Source organism: Zootoca vivipara, chromosome 7, assembly GCF_963506605.1.
Source record: "Zootoca vivipara chromosome 7, rZooViv1.1, whole genome shotgun sequence".
Classification (NCBI taxonomy): Eukaryota; Metazoa; Chordata; class Lepidosauria; order Squamata; family Lacertidae; genus Zootoca; species Zootoca vivipara.
In genome coordinates, this window is record NC_083282.1 from 50,873,558 (window position 1) to 50,890,819 (window position 17,262).

Genomic DNA, 17,262 nt, shown 5'->3' on the forward strand with positions numbered 1-17,262 from the left:
ACTAGGGCTTTATGCCTCATTATCAGCATAATACATTAGGCCCTGAGTACAGAGGACAAGCTCTTAATTGCTTGGGATTTGCAAAGTATTTTGATGTTGGTGGAAGGACGTTAATGTATCTTACATATGCAGAGTGACTTGTAGTGACATCTTCCTTTCATGTTCTCAGATGTCATTTGGGTCAATCTTTTCAAATGAACTTTGAACAAACTAATCATATATTTAAGTTTCATGCTTTATTATCTTGCATAAGTATCCCCCCCCCCCGACAACCTTTCTGTTAAGTGGAATCTTGCAAATTTGCAGTTTAGTCTTTTGCTCTTGTCTTCTAATTCCGAGAACATCAATTAACTATAAAGAGAGGAAACAGAAACAACAATGTAAGTTTGTGAATCAATACTGTGCAAGATCAAATTTGGATTTTCTTAATCCTTCAAACGAAGAAACAAAAGGTGCTTTCAACAATAAAAATGGTTTGAAACTAAGTAGATTATCACAATAATTCTCTGTAATAATTACAAGGTGTTATTCCAAGGTTTGCTGGAACAAACTAGGTCATAAACTGTGGACAGCATTCTTGAGGGTAGGGAGGTTTTTTAGTGTGTTCAACTAAATGCACTTTGAAACCCTCTACAGACCTTTGTGTTAATTGCCTGGTGGTCTAAAGAGGAACCCTTAGGGACGCAGGTGGCGCTGTGGGTTAAACCACAGAGCCTAGGGCTTGCTGATCAGAAGGTCGGCGGTTCGAATCCCTGCTCCTGCCAACCTAGCTGTTTGAAAGCATGTCAAAGTGCAAGTGCAAATAGGTACCACAACAGCAGGAAGGTAAACAGCGTTTCTGTGTGCTGCTCTGGTTCACCAGAAGCGGCTTTGTCATGCTGGCCACATGACCTGGAAGCTGTATGCCAGCTCCCTCGGCCAATAACGCGAGACGAGTGCCGTAACCCCAGAGTTGGTCACGACTGGACCTAATGGTCAGGGGTCCCTTACCTTTACCTTTACCTAAAGAGGAACATGTGCAGAGACATGGGGGTGGGAAGTTGCTGGTGTGTTTTAAGATGTTGCATTTCTGGGGGAATGGCTAAACATGTCTATGGTGTTAAACAGATCCGCATTTTCAAATGGCAGTAGTAAGCCCTGCTCACCCACATGTGTAGGACAGACTACAATCCTACTCTATTAGGCTATTGGCAGTTCTGATTATGATATTCTGAGATTTTAATTAAATTTTCAAAAGAGCTAAGTTGGCACATGTCTTTGAGTACCTGGCTCCAGTTACGGATGCAGAGGTAATTTGAATATTTTGTCACATCCTATCCAAATGTATTTAGCTATTCAGTAGAATTCTTGGACTAGTATTTTAATTCCCCATTCCCGCTTTGCATAGCTTGGAACTTTTCAGCAAGATGAGGCTCTCTGATCGTGCCCAAGCTCATGTACATAACTCCCTTTGATTTCAAGGCTGAAAGATAAGCAATCCTAAAGAGTTATTAACAGCAATATCTTTTTACAAGCCCACAGTGTAATTCATTTCCAAGTCTATTATCAGTTCCAGAGAGAAACAGGAATAACTCACATGAAAATAATGCATAGTCCAGTTTGAAGCCCTTGATTCATTGCACACCATAATCACACAAAACTCCAGGTTTGCCACAGAAGTGCAATACAGGAGAGCAACTCAACAGTTGATGAAAATGGGTACAGAACAATGGTAGGGTTTTTTGGTCACATATATGATTTTCCAGTAGCTGATGTATTGCCACAGGTCCAAGCAGTTTGTTTTTTTTTGCTTGACCCATACTTTCTAGGCATGGGTCTGAGTGGTTTCCCCCTTGCCTTGCTCCTTTACCCAAGGAAAACCTGACACGGGTGGCGCTGTGGTCTAAACCACTGAGTCTCTTGGGCTTACTGATCAGAAGATTGGCGGTTCAAATCCCTGTGAGGGGGTGAGCTCCCATTGCTCTGTCCTAGCTCCTGCCAACCTAGCAGTTTGAAAGCATGCCAATAATAATAATAATAATAATAATAATAATAATAATAATAATATTATTTATACCCCACCCATCTGGCTGGGTTTCCCCAGCCACTCTGGGCGGCTTCCAACAGAAAAATAAAACACAGTAATCTATTAAACATTAAAAGCCTCCCTGAACAGGGCTGCCTTCAGATGTCTTCTAAAAGTCTGGTAGTTGTTTTCCTCTTTGACATCTGTTGGGAGGGTGTTCCACAGGGCAGGCGCCACCATCGAGAAGGCCCTCTGCCTAGTTCCCTGCAACTTGGCTTCTCACAATGAGGGAACCGCCAGAAGGCCCTTGGTGCTGGACCTCAGTGTCCGGGCAGAATGATGGAGGTGGAGACGCTCCTTCAGGTATACTGGACCTGAAGTTCAAGTAGATAAATAGGTACCACTGTGGCGGGAAGGTAAACAGTGTTTCCGTGCGCTCTGGCACTCGTCACGGTCCTTTGTGCACCAATAGCGGTTTAGTCATGCTGGCCACATGGCCCGGAAAACTGCCTGTGGACAAATGCCAGCTCCCTTGGCCTGAAAGCGAGATGAGCGCTGCAACCCCATAGTCGCCTTTGACGGGACTTAACTGTCCAGGGGTCCTTTACCTTACCTTTTACTTAGGCATGGGTCTGAGTGGTTTCCCCCTTGCCTTGCTCCTTCACCCAAGGAAAACCTGATCTTTAGTGCTAAATTGGAGCAAATGTCAATCGAGTGAAAACCCAAATTGCTGTTTGCTCTGATAGAGTGCCAAAGGAGTGGTTTACCCTGGAGGAAAGCAGTAGGACAAGAGGCCACGTGGATGAGCCCTAAGTGGGGAAGCATTGTGGCAATGAAAAATGTTCCTGGGGTGTACTTTTTCTTGACTGCAATTACTGCTGATAGAATGATTTATGATCTTTGCTCAGGAGTTTTCTAAAAATGAGTCAACATGACACAAAAGGTATTCCGGGAATTTCTGCGCCGAGGAGTTCCAAGGAAAGGGAGAGACAGATAATATCGTACCATTCTGAGTATCGGGTAACATCTCTGTTAGGAGTTCCTTCAGGATATCTTGATATTTTTCCAGCTGTTTGGACAGACGTATTCCTATTTCTACTGGAGCAATCAGCTGTGAAGAAAAGCAGGGTTAACATGCAAGGAAAAAGCAACGTCGCGTTCTGCCTCACACACGCTGAAGGAATCATTAGTGTTGGGTCATTTGTTATTGCTTAAAGGTATTTCCTGATCCAGTATTTTAGCATTTGACTTTGTGACCTGTGGAGCAGGGTTAAGTCGCTCATTGAAAGGGAGGCTGCAAAAGCCAATGCCAGTTGTTTCTCATCTTATAAGTCTTGACAATTTATCAAGTTTTTCAAAGCTCGAGGCTGCAGTCCACTACACTATGAGCAGCACCAGGTGGTGACTGAAATCAGTGGAACTCTGATCTGGATTGTGGTTGAGCCATAGGCCTTAAATTAAAGCATGTCAAGAACCTCACATAAGGAAATATCCAGTCTGCATGGATGCAGACAAATTCCTGAGAAACAGAACTGCAGGATAAGACTTCGGGGAGCAAAATTAAATTATATGCACTCCATATTTAGTTACGCTACCCAGTTTCATGATTTTAAAGCACTTCCAATAGGCAATCTAGCTAGATGGATTAGAATAATGAAGATTTTGGTGTGAATTTGAGATGGATGGGAACTTGATCACAGGACTTGAATGGTTGGACAAGCTTAATTTATAAAATTACTTAGCTACAAATAAGTCTTCATCTACTGAGGCTTGCCAATACTTAACAGAGGGCAGCACCTATACTTTAGGGACATGGGAAGCCACATTATCCCGAGTCAGACTAGTGGTCCATCAGTTTGGTATTGTCCACACTGGCTGAAAGCATCTCTTCATGGCTTTAAACACGGGACTTTCTGTTCTACTGCTCAGCCACAGCCATTTCCATTTTCAGAACACATTTGCTTGCAGTAAAATCAGCGAGAGGGATGTGGAGGTAAATTTGGCCTTGGAGCTCAAGACACCTGTCTACATTTTAAGGTTTGCCATGAGCATTGTTTGTGTTGCTTCTGGAAGAGTTAGTGGAAACTTCCCGTCAGAATATGAACATAAAATATATTAAAGATTATGAAGGAGACTAAACAATGAAGTAGATGAGAGATGTATAAACTGTAGATCTGAAGCAAGTGTTGCAGTTAATCAGTAAGCTTGTGTTTGGGGGAGACAATTTCCTAAGCCAAGTTGTAATTCACAATAGCAGCTAGGCAGGAGAGCTCCTGAAGCCTTTTTAGCTTTGTAATTCTTAAAAGGGCCAATTTGTATGTGTGATTAGTTGACTTGACTGTATCACATCCTGTTAGGATTTCAGCTGTATACAACACATTAGAGCACACACCTCCTTTTATGTAGGCACAACATTTCAACAAATATAAACCGGTATTTCAGACTGTTCTCAAGCCATTCCCCTACTTTCATTTAGATTGTTTAAGGGAATGAGTCAACTTCATATAAATAATCAATCAATCAATCAAAACCTTTATTGGCATCATCATATAAATAATCTCAGGGACCTGCGTTCGAATAAGAGGAAAATAACAGTCACATTTTACTAGTGTTTTTTGAAAATTTCTCTTTCATTCAGCTCTAGTGCCATTCTAGGGACTAAGTGATCGTTTGTTGTAATAATAGCATTTACAGTATATGAAATTGATACATTGTCCCACAGATTCCCTTGGAATCTTGCAAGACATTGGATGGATGGATGGATGGATGGATGGTACAAATTAATAATAAAAAGTTACAGAGAAGTGAGGACAACAGTGAATTTTTACCAATGAAAGCACAGATTCTGCCCAATGAGAATCGAAATAAGCTTGCCTCTTCATCAGTATTTTACCTGCTAATCAGTATGACGCTTTGTCTCATATGTTAGAAGAAGTACCTGCCTGTACCTGTCTTGTTTGTTTAAAAGTATTCGTAAGCCACTTAATACTTTTAAAATCTCTAAGTCAGGGGTAGGCAACCTAAGGCCCATGGGCCGGATGCGGCCCAATTGCCTTCTCAATCCAGCCCACGGACGGTCCGGGAATCAGTGTGTTTTTATATGAGTAGAATGTGTCCTTTTATGTAAAATGCATCTCTGGGTTATTTGTGAGGCCTGCCTGGTGTTTTTTCATGAGTAGAATGTGTGCTTTTATTTAAAATGCATCTCTGGGTTATTTGTGGGGCATAGGAATTCATTCATTTCTCCCCCCAAAATATAGTCCACCCCACCACATGGTCTGAGGGATGGTGGACCGGTCCACAGCTGAAAAAGGTTGCCGATCCCTGCTCTAAGTGGTATACAATACTGTACAAGAAACAAGCAATATCATTAAAAATGTAGCAGCCTTAAACCACTGAAAAGCAAATAACGCAAAAATCAAGGGAATTGAATCACATAAAACATAGTATAACCTTATGGGTCAGGGAAAGCGAGGAAAAAAAATTCATGAATGGTATTCAACTACGTTTGGACCCCCCTCAGCACAGGTATCATATGCGCACATCTATGTGCTTCATTCAGCAACTTGGCTGCAGCATTCTGCACCATCTGCAGCTTCTTGTCCAATCCCATTTGTAGTCTACAGACTCACTCACATAGTCTCTGTCTTACCAGATTCAATCTCGTCCAGCCCACCACTGTATCTAGGCACTGTTTTTAAAAAGTCATGGCCTCTCACAATAGAGAAATAGAGCTGGGTGTCATCAGTGTAATGGTTGACATAATTTGGAGCACAATTTACCTTGATGACCTGTCCTTCATCTTCTGAAAGTTCAGGAAGATCTCCTGTGTCTGACTGCTGCTGCAAAGTCAGAGATTTCTTCTGTGCTCGGTTCCTCTCTTTCTCCTAGGGCCAAACGACAAGAGATATTAAGAATAGCACTTTGGGGTAGGTCACTCACTGTATGAGAACCAAGTTGGCTATGTTGCCATTTCAAATGAATATAACAATGGTGCCAGGCAATAGCAACTGGTCGCAGCATCCCTGTCAACAAAATCTGGACAAAATAAAAAAATTCCTACCAGTAGCATCTTAGAGACCACCAAAGTTTGTCATTGCTATGAGCTTTGATGTGCATGCACACTTCCTGAGCCAAAATTATTCAGATGCAGAGACTTCCTACAACATCAGTTCCAAGGAGAAGCTGGATCCACTCCATGGTCCTTCGAATTTAAGTCTGATGGCACTGGGGTCCACATCTTATTTCTTGAACCCCGAGAAGATATCACTGCTACATTACTCTGATTACTACATTACTTTCTCCAAAGCAGTCCCCACAGCTTGAAACTCCACTGTCTAGAAAAAGCCAACAGGTGCAGCAAAAGGCACTGGCATTTTAACTGGCAAGATCTGGCACTCATTGACTACCTGGGTCAGATTGTAGAACTTTGCCAGGTGCTCTGAAACACTGCTGAGACAGCTTGCATTTTCTGCCTCAGCTGCAGGACCACTGACCATGGTTCTGAACCAGCAGCTTCACCCTTATCCAGGGTCCTGACCTTGCCTTACTTTTCTGTCTGTTTCTGGGCTTATTGATCTCCTGTGGGCTTGGGCCAGAACTTCCATTGGTGGTGGACATCACTATGGATCATGCCAAGCAGGAGGTGGAGAAACAGTTGCAGAATGGTGAGCATATAAGACTTCCCAATACTCTTTCTAATTCTGTCATAGGAACATACGAAGCTCCCTTATACCGAGCCAGACCATTGGTCCATCTAGCTCAGTAGTGTCTGCAGAGACTGGCAGTAGCTCTCGATGATTCAGACAGGAACTTTATCTCAGCCCTTTCTGGAGATGCCCAAGACTGAACCTGGGACCTTTTGTATGCAAATCATGCATGTTACCATTGAGTTGTGGCATTTCCTGAACATTGGCACACTGTTTTCCAGATACCAACCTGCATTTTTCTGAAGTCTTCAGGAGTGTAGAAGGCGAGATACCCTTCACTCTGTTTAGCCAGCATGGCTACCATGTAGAGGAGCAGAAGAGTTACCACCACCTTTCTTGGAACCATCCTAGAGCACGACAAAAAATAAAATAAAAATACATGTGATTGGCCATAGACTTGCCAGATACCACATGTGACTTTCCAATCCAGGTTTTTGTGGGCTTTTCCACCATGAGAATCTACATGCCAGAAATTACGGTCACAGTTAAGGCTGGCGAGTTCGGATGGACATGATTGTGGCAGCTCAACAAGCCAGAGATGCAAAGAATCTTGCACAAAAGTGATATCCATGTGTCCCGCTATAGGTTTTCCAGTCCTCTACGCCAGGAATGTGAAACCTTTGAACATCCAGATGCTACTCTACTACAATTTCCACCAGCCCCAGCAAGCATGGGCAATGGCCAGGTTTGGTAAGAGTTATAGTTTGGCAACATTGGGCCACACAACCAGATTATTTTATTTTTATTTATGGGATTTCTATCTCACTCTTCATCACACATAATCTAGGGACAGGTCACTCACAGCAAGCTGAAATATAACACCCGGTAAGAACAAAATGGAAAGCACTTAAAAATATTACCATCCCTCCTCTGTTAAATATGTTAGTCAGAATAGCCATGTAACGCAGCATAATACAACAAAGAAGTGTTTGGTAAGCCGGACTCTTAAGCAGGAATGGGGGAACCTGTGGCTCTTTTCATGTGGAACTCTAAATTCCTTCAACCCTAGCCAGTGTGGCCAATGAGCAGGGATGATGGGAGTTGGAATTCAAAAATGTCAGGGGGGGGGGGGCTACAGGTCCCCTGCCCTTCCTCTAAAAGCTGAAATAGAAAGCTGATTCCCTGTTTAGAACATGAAAAGCACTATATAGGGAGAGCAAAATATGATCTGATGGCTGATGATTAATAAGCACTTATTAGTTATTCAGCAAGTCAGCTGAAAAGCGTTCATAAATCTGCAATTTACAGGCGAAACTGCACACCATCTGAAACTGCTATTATATTGCTTTGGACTGTGCTTGCTAGAATTGAGATAATGAAGCAGGAATGTGATGTAGTAAAGTGTATCTGGAACTACATCTTTTGCCTAATAAAAAACCCAGCTCCTTTCTCAGTGACCATTCATATTCCAGAAAGTAAGTCATCAGAGCAACTATATAGGTAGGGGAATTGACTCTGGACTTCTTCTAATGGTTTGAGAGCCTAGAGCTGCAGTCCTATACTCACTCAATAAAAACCCCATTAAACTCAATGGGGGCTTACTTCTGAGTATACATACACACAGGAGTGCACTGTTTGTGTAGCATTCAAATTCATGCTCCTCAGGAAATAGCAACTGGGTGACTCAAGGTGCAAAGTGCTGGAACACAACCCAGACAACCTTCACAGACTTCTTTGCTCACATGCCAAGTGGATTCACACACAGCCAAGCGTGGGGCTTGTGTGCTCCTGTGTCACCTCTTCTTGCTTCTTGGCGCCATTATTCCCAACACCTGTGGGCAGCATCTCAAGACCCATTTGAGAAAGCTGACCTGTGCTCGAGGGCACACCAGAATGCCGCCCTCCTCCATAAATGGAATTATGAAATTGTGTTTCATGTGATCTGATGCATTGTCCTCAGATGAAACAAGGACTTGGGGAGACCTTGTGTAAGGGGGAGGGCTTATAGGTCGAGTTCTTCACAGAGCAGCAAGTCCAGTAGCGGATCAGATTACAGGAATCAGGAAGTAGAGAGGGAGGAGAGAGGCTCTGACAGCATGCGAGAGCCTCAACACCGAGTAGAGAAGGAAGCAGCTGGGGAGGAAATGATGGGATTGGCCAATGGAGAGCAGTCAGAAGGACAGCCCTTCCCCCCCCCCCGATGCCTGAATTGAGGCGCACGGCACCCCGTAGGGCGAGAGGGAGGCCCTTTGGTGTTCTCAAGCTGTTATGTTGGGCACGAAACGGAAAGAAGCCATTGCGAGGTTCTGACTCAGACTGAGCAGACATGTTTTCCAGACTCTTTGCACTGTAAATAATATGCACAATAAAGACACCTTAAAGACAAGGAGGTGTGGAGTGTCATTACTCAAGAGTAGCTGCAAGAACCTCTGACACTTTGGTTGTGTTTTCTTCTCTAGCTACTGGATTACATCAAGACCCAGATACTGTAGCTTTTATAACAGTTGACCAACACTACTGGCTTGTTACAAGGAAATAACCTACTGCATTTATAACCAAATCTCCAGGAGTTTTAAATTGCTGCTCAATGTTGCTAGCTATACTGCAGATTTATAGCTGTATTTCAGAAATCTAGTCACTAAAGTACAGGAATGTGCATCAGGGTTTTGCATCTTTCCTCCTTACCGTTTGTCCCCTGATGAGAAAGCTCTACTGATTTTGGCAGTGAAACATATTGCTTTTCCTATTAGTATTATTGTAATTTCCCCCTTTTCCTTTTCTTCCATAAGCTTCACAGAGGGGAAGAAAAGAATCAGACAGCTGTGTCACAGTCCCTAATCTTATAAGAGACCTAGTAAGCTCATCTGGTCAATTCCCATTGGTGTGCTGAGCTCCTTAATAAACCTTGATAGGTTGTACAGAGCTAAGAACATGGTTTGTCACTCCCACTCTAAGGGAGCCTGACTTTAAGGGGCTGCTGTAAACCAGTTTTTGACTTGACTGGACAGCAATACCACATCACAAGGAGGATTTATGTAAACATTCAAGAGCCTTTTAATTATTAAATGCTCTTTGTTGAACAAATTTAATGAAGCATGGTCCAAGTACTTAGAAGCTTTGCTCATTTTTATCCTGAGACTTAATTAATTTTTTTAAAGTGCTTTTGGCATTATTCAAGTATTGCTCTTGGGTCAGATTTAGTTCTAAACCAAGCCTTTATGTACCAATAAAACTGTGCAGGATCTGAAACCAATATTGTACAGCACCTAAAAACTAATTCTTCTGGTGCATTTATTACCCAGATGTATTAGGGCATGGAAGATGAAAAAGCACTGAGCATGGTGCCATTTATATGAGATTCCTCTGTGGGGTTTTGGGGGAGTACTTTAATTCAGTACATCAAAAATACTTTAATTCAGCACATCAAAAATCCAAAACTTTCATTGCACCCAGGAATCTTGATCTCACACCGATCTGCTTAGGTGATACAGGGTTACCCAGGATATGCTGTAGTACTCACATGAAAAGTTGAAAAGCTAGTGCAAGAAATGTTGCACCACATTGTGTACAATGCACATTTTTGACTGCACACAAGAGCACAAACCGAGAACCTGAGAAGTATCTGATGTAATTACACCTTTAACATGGGTTTCAGTTCTATTCCTGGGCCATGTTCCATCTAGATCAGAGATAGGGAGGCTGTGGCCCTTCAGATGTGGCAGACCTCTAACTCTCATCTGGCCATTAGTTGGGATAACAGGAGTAGGTGTCCAACAATAGCTAGAGGACCACAGGTTTCCCATCCCTGATATAGATACTGGTCCAGATCAGATGTCCAAATGCAGAACAATAAAGGAAACACTGTCACAACAACTACATGCTTACATACGCACAAGGTGTTATGATCCCCGAATGCAGCAACAATTCAGACGCAGAACTGGAGACTGCAGAGGCACCAGCTAAGGAGCTAGATCAAGGAGCAGGGCTCTAAACAGACTGCTCAACATCAAGAGACCACTAGAAGTCCCCAGAAGAACCTTTCATTACACCAGGGCCTGTAGAACCAGAGCCATAATCCTCACGGGCACCTTTCCCTGAGCCTGAGGAACCAAATGTCTCCCACACTACCTCACTGGTCCAGCACACATCGGCACACATCGGACAGGAGGGCATAGAATGGAAGAGAAGCACCTTTCTTCAAGCCAGAGGGTTCAGCCTTTAAGAACTTGAAGTTCTCCACATAGGGGCAGAGCCTAGAAGAAGCAGTGTGGAGTCAGAGGCTTAAAAAGTCTCAGTCTGCTCTCAGTTTCTGTTCTAGCAAGCTGCCCTCATGGAGCTCTCTGTGGTCCTGCAACTTTGCATGCAAAAGGTCCAACATTAAATCCCTCACAACCAGGGGAGGCCCATCCCATTTAACCACCTGAGGCACTCCCCCCCCCCCGGGCACCTCCCCCGCCAAAGCCTTGCTTACCAGGGTTGCATGGGAATGGCTTCCGGCAAATTCTCATGAGAGTTCCACGAGATCTCGTGAGAGTTCTGCAAGATCTCACAAGGTCTCTTCAGAAGCTGCTGCTGCTGCTTCTCCTCACTTCTCCAGTGGCAGCAGGGGCAGGTGGGGCATCCATGGGGCAGATTCTGCCACCAGGGCAGCTGCCTCAGGCTACCTTATGGGCTGCCCAGCCCTGCTGACAACTCTCTGAAACATTGAAGAACTGAAGGAGCGTCTCCACCCCCATCGTTCTGCCTGGACACTGAGGTCCAGCGCCGAGGGCCTTCTGGCAGTTCCCTCGCTACGAGAAGCCAAGTTACAGGGAACCAGGCAGAGGGCCTTCTCGGTAATGGCACCCACCCTGTGGAATGCCCTCCCACCAGAGGTCAAAGAGAACAACAATTACCAGACCTTTAGAAGGCATCTCAAGGCAGCCCTGTTTAGGGAAGCTTTTAATGTTTGATGGATTTCTGTATTTTAATGTTTTGTTGGAAGCCGTCCAGAGTGGCTGGGGGAACCTGGCCAGATGGGCGGGGTATAAATAATAAAATTATTATTATTATTATTATTATTATTATTATTATTATTATTATTATTCCCCTAAACATTTTGTGAATATAAGTTTGGCCTCATTGAGGGGCAGTATTTCAATATGAGTAGGAAAATGAGAGTATCCCTAAACATTTTTTTTAGAAAAAGGCACTGGCCATAGGTCACTTAGTATCTGTGTTGCTACAGAAGAAAACCTCTGCTATTTTCCAAGAAAAATCTAATGATTTATTGATGTGCAATTAACAGACAGCTTGTTATAGATTAGTAATTCAGACCATGTATATCTAAGCTGCTGCAAATCTAAATCCTTCTTATCTTACAGAAATATTCGTTAGTCAGTTGTAACAAAAGTGAGACTGATTTGTGACAAGGATTTCATCTGTAAAGCTACTTTTAAATAACAAGCTTAATAGAGCTAACAGCCTTTAATCTCCCCTGATGTGTGCTTGTAGTTGTGGGCGGGGTATAAATAATAATAATAATAATAATAATAATAATAATAATATATTATTATTATTATTATTATTATTATTATTATTATCATCATCATTGGACAATGTGGACAATACTGAACTAGATGGATCAATGGTCTGACTATATATAAAGCAGATTTTTTTGTGATCCCACCATAAGGCTCCCAATGCATATTTGCAGGGGCAAATACCCCTTTGACATCCTGCAGACGATAAAGCAGCTTGGAGGTCAATGTAGAGTGGAGAGGTGGCTGACAAGGAAAGGGGTAAGCACCCACTAGCCCCAACACCACACCATCACTTCACAAAGCTGCATTTTCTGCAGGTGGGTGGATATAAAAAGGCCACTAGGAGTTTGGTACACTCCTAGGACATATGCAGCATCTAATCTGGCACTGAGCAGCCAGGTGGAAAGGAAGACTGAGCTTTTGTTGCCCTAATAGTAGATTCTAACCAGTCTTCATCAAGTCACACAAAAACTGGGCTAGTGGGAGCACGTACGGGAGGAATTTATACTTTTAGTAATTGTCCCTACTTCTCTCGTGGAGCTGTTGCCACAATCCTGGAACTCCTGCACCTGTATCTGTATATTCAGTGGGAGAAAAAGCAGTCATTTGCATATTTAGTTCGTAATGCACTGTTTGTGCTAATTAGTGCCCCCCTCCAACCCGCTCCGATTGCTACTGGGAACCAACAGATTGCAATAAATCACTATTTTGCATGTGCTCTTTATTTGCAAACCACTTAACCGCCGCCATTATCTTCTTTTTACATTAGCACTACCATCCTTAGTTGGAACATTTGGAGCCACCTTCATTCATTTCAAATGGTGCCCTTAAATAAACCCATTTCTTTAAATAATTGCTGGGTTTAGCCCCCCCCCCCCCAAGAACCTGACAGTTCAGAACTATTATTTTGGCTATTTTTGAGCCCAGTGTTGATGAGCTTTGTTTCCATTCTGCTGCACATTTGGCTGTGCATCATTTCCATGGACACAGTGCGCACAGCACATCAGAAACCGGAAAACGTCCAGTTTCTAAAAGATTAAAATAAAATGTCTTCCTTGAATAGGAAGAGAGACAAAAGGTCGACATTTTTCATCAGGTAAAAAAAGAAGCAGCAGCATAGATATATTCTATTTCCTGACCAGCTGTCATGCTTACAAATTGTTGCTAGGGACCAGAACCCCAGAGTAAATTTGTGGATTCTGCTTCGAGCCAATTGCACCATAAGGTTGAGGGAAGTGTGGTTTGCTCTGATTTGAAATGTTGCTGCCCAGTTCTATATAACACAATCTGCCTCTCTCTCTTTGCACAACGTTACCTTTGCACGATTGTGCTTCTGTGCTACTTTATTTGTAATTTCAGCATAACACTGCAGAGCCTCAAAGCCAGTTAGCTTCCCCCTTCCTCTTGACTATTTCTCTGCTACAGGGGAAAGAGCCCCTAGTTTTTTCTGTTGTTTGATTGGCGAGACTACGGATTGCCCCTTCCTTGTTTTGCAAACAGGGCACGTCTTTCAAACATTAACACTGCAGCTCGGTGCCTCCCAAGGCGAATAGTGTGTTTGCTGTTTGTAAATGAGCTGCACTGGTAACATTTTGAAAAGGTGTGATTCAAAATTGGACATCTTCGGGGCCTGATTCCCTTTCTCTGACCATTTTTTTTCCATGTGTCATCGTGCACATCGGTACAAAACAAGGGGGAAATTAATGTGGAGGCAGAGAAGGAATTGTAGGAAGCACTGTCTCTTTTGTTTAAACATTTGCTTTTATCTCTCCTCTACCCAGAAACATTAGAATTGGGGAGACAAACTAGACATAACATTTGCCAAGTTCATTTTTCTTTAGCAAATAGGCAACTTGGGGAGGGGGAGCTGAATTCGGACCATGTCAGGGAGGCACAGGAGTGTTAACTCTTTGTCCACACCATGGTCAGGGGTTGAAATCAGACTGTTTCCCATGCCTGCCTTTCGCAATGGAAGGAAAACTCCCATCAGTGTCAAGGAGGAATTTCTTCCTATTGCAAATAGCAGGTGTGGGGTGAACAATTCCAAGTGGGAAACTGGTGGGGGCAAAGGGTTAAAGGTCCCTGCCCATAATGTCAGGGTCCCCCAGTTCCAACCATTCAAGGGCAAGCAATGTGTCAAACATCACCTTTATTTTGAACCTACATTGCTCCTACTGTTCAGCAATTTTTGATAGTCTGTTTCCTTCTTCTTCCAAATCCTGTAACCAAACAGGTGTAACTTGAAAGAGCTGCACATTGCTTCTCTGTTTATGATTGCCTTACCTTCCCCTATCGTTCCCCCTGTGTTGGATTTCAGATTGTATGCTCCTTGGGGCAGCTGGGACATGTGCTGCTGTGCTCTGTGAAGTGCCGTGCACATTGATGATCATTCTTTAGCCATGTTCAGTCAGCAGAAACTCTCCCCATGATCAGAAACCGTGGTAAGTCAGGATTCCCACTCTCATGGAGGTTTCTAAGCATGTTGTGCTGAATGCAATTAAATGGTGTCTTCAGACCTTCGCGCTAATCATGCAAAGATCTGAAGCACAACCTGCTCATGCCTGAGGACATTGGGGGTGGTATTTAAGTTCATGCATGCCCCTGCCCTCATCAGCAGTTTAACATTTCCCTGGTTTAACATTTTGCATGCTCAGGCAAATGCTTGGACATAGCTTTAGTGTTGGGGCTAAACGACATAGCATCCCAAATGTGTGGCTGCTGCCAATTCACATTGCCTTGCCGATCTCCCTGGTGATTTTAATTAAAGAAGATGCATTACATGATAATGGCGAGCTTGTTATTTCCCTTCTCTACTGCAGTGCCTGCTACTTAATGGGACAAAGAAACTCTGAGAACAGTGAATGATAATGGGGGTGCTGTGACCCCCTGGGTATTGCTGGACCACAACTCCCATCAGTCCCAACCAGCTTGGCCAATGGTCAGGGATAACGGGAGCTGGAATCCAGCAACAACATTTGGAGGGTCACAGCTTCCCCATACCTGGTGTAAGGGATGGGGGAGAAGGGGGGCAAATGTGGGAATGCAAGTAGCTTTCCAAAATCAATAAAATAAAAAGTCATATTTGGATTTGACCTCCTGTCCAAAATTAACCACAGTCCTCATTGCAATGTGATAGTTGCTTTAAAATGGTTTTTATTCTTATAAACCGCTCAGAAGACCAATTGGGCAATGGAGTGGGCTATAACTACAAGCAACGAAAGTGCAGAAGAGGTGTGTATAGAAAAGCAATGTGTGTGTGCCAGAGACTCTGTTTTAATGAAGCACAAGCTTTTATAGGCAAGCATTTATTTTATCAGGTACACAAAGTGGACTGTGACACTGAGAAGATGCAGATGTGTTTGGACTTTGTAACTGCAGAGTCCCAATCATTGTAATAATATTGGTGTGGGCATAATCGTAGCCTTCCTTAACATCACTAGAGTGAAATTCACCCATACTTTGAGCCTCCACAGAAGATCTGTGCATTGTCAAGGATTTTCTAAAGTATGCTTACATCATTACATAGAGATCAAAAATGGTTGTTTTTTTAAAAAATTATTCACACACGGAAAGAACCCAGAAGCCCATTCTTGTTCAATTGTCCTGGGCTTACAGAGAGAACATTCTGGGCCACAAAATAGAATGAAATACCCATATAAGGAGAAATTTGAGATCCCTAAACTCCACTGTCTCTCCACGGAAGATTTACATTGCATAGAAATGAATGGGCAGAAATGCTTACCTAGTGAATGTGCTGTCTCCTTGTCTGTGGAACAGTGCTCTGGAGATTCCCCTTGTCTGTTCTTCTCTCTGGTCTGATCTCATTGGCCTTTATATAACCACTACCAGCTCCTAATGACACCAACAGCCCTTGTCATCATTCATGGCCCTTGAAGGCATTGGATTGATTGGAAATGTAGGAACATAGAAATGGTTTTGTTGCACATACCAGGTAAGAATCCTGAGTTTCCAAGGAGCATTGCTTCCCTTAGTTGCTGCCACTGGGAATTCTGGGCTGTGCTTTCATCCCCATCCCTTTCCTCACCTCCTTCCCAGAGATTTTGTTGCAATGTTTGATCCACGATCTTTAATAATTGTAAACACTCACAACGACATTTGAATTCAAAGAATGGCATTTTCATCTTAGTGACAAAGCTCTTGCTGAGGGTCTCTTAAATGCAACATTACATATTTTGGAGCACATCTTAAAAAAACGTACAGGGTGAATGCAACAAATATGTTTGCAAATACAAGTGTCTGATGCAGAGGGATATGCATCAGAATGCCAGGCTTGGCTGTAGCTCCCTGTTGTTGCTGACAAACCCAAGTTTACTTTGGGTAACAGGGGTGGGGAATCTCAGACTTGAAAGCCAAATGTGGTCCTCCAAGCTCCTCTATCTAGCCCTCAGCATTGTCCCCAGAGCACAACTGAATGTGCTCCTTGCCTGTTGTCTGGCTCAAAAGCATGATAATGCCTTTTGCTTGACTGGATAGAGGTTGCAGAGGTGGATGTGTAGAAACCTGAGACTTTTGCTTGCCTGGAATGTAGCCTGCCACACATGTTCTGCCAACTTTTGTATCTGGTCCTTAGCATCACTGACATGTGCCCCCCCCCCCCTCGGAAGGTTGTCCATGAAGACATGTGGCCATGGGCTGAAAGAAGAGGTTTCCTTTCCTTGCTGTAGAATATGGGCCAGGCTTCAGGCCCAAGATTCAAGCCCATGAATCTTGTTGGCTTGATTTCCTGTTACTTAATTTGCTAAGTCTTAATATCTATAATTAGGCTGTGCAGAATTTCATACCAACAGAGAGTACATCCATGTTTGTTTGTAAAGGAAGTCTTTCAGTGTTTATCATTTTGGATGAATTGTGGAAAATTACAGCTTTTAAGCATATATATTTTTTAACCACTTACCCATATCTTTTAAGCATTACAGAAAATTAAGGTGTCACTCCATAATTATGTAAACACTGAAATTCTGAAAGTTGAATCTTTACCGCTGTCAGGAATGATAACTCACATAACTTACACAAAGATGTGCCAAATAAACATTTTTAATTCAATTAAAATCATCATCTGGAGTAT

General features: G+C 43.0%; 1 protein-coding gene across 1 annotated transcript; it reads right to left on the minus strand.

Moving 5' to 3' along the window:
- Nucleotides 1-215: 215 nt before the first annotated feature.
- On the minus strand, nucleotides 216-15,969 carry MLN (motilin). Its single transcript, XM_060277032.1, has 5 exons — nucleotides 15,919-15,969; nucleotides 6,944-7,061; nucleotides 5,788-5,892; nucleotides 3,011-3,116; nucleotides 216-351 (listed from the first exon to the last, which is right to left on the minus strand). The coding sequence occupies exons 2-5, from the start codon at nucleotides 7,058-7,060 to the stop codon at nucleotides 344-346; spliced, it is 336 nt and encodes a 111-aa protein (XP_060133015.1). The 5' UTR covers nucleotide 7,061; nucleotides 15,919-15,969; the 3' UTR covers nucleotides 216-343.
- Between the last annotated feature and the right edge of the window lie 1,293 nt (nucleotides 15,970-17,262).

What these genes read in the sequence shown, in the direction of transcription:
- MLN (XM_060277032.1), bottom strand. Translation starts at nt 7,060, where the DNA reads ATGGTTCCAAGAAAGGTGGTGGTAACTCTTCTGCTCCTCTACATGGTA. An exon ending in AAGACTTCAGAAAAATGCAG is followed by an intron (nt 5,893 to 6,943) that starts GTTGGTATCTGG and finishes GTTTGGCCCTAG; the next exon opens with GAGAAAGAGAGGAACCGAGC. An exon ending in ATGAAGGACAGGTCATCAAG is followed by an intron (nt 3,117 to 5,787) that starts GTAAATTGTGCT and finishes TTTTCTTCACAG; the next exon opens with CTGATTGCTCCAGTAGAAAT.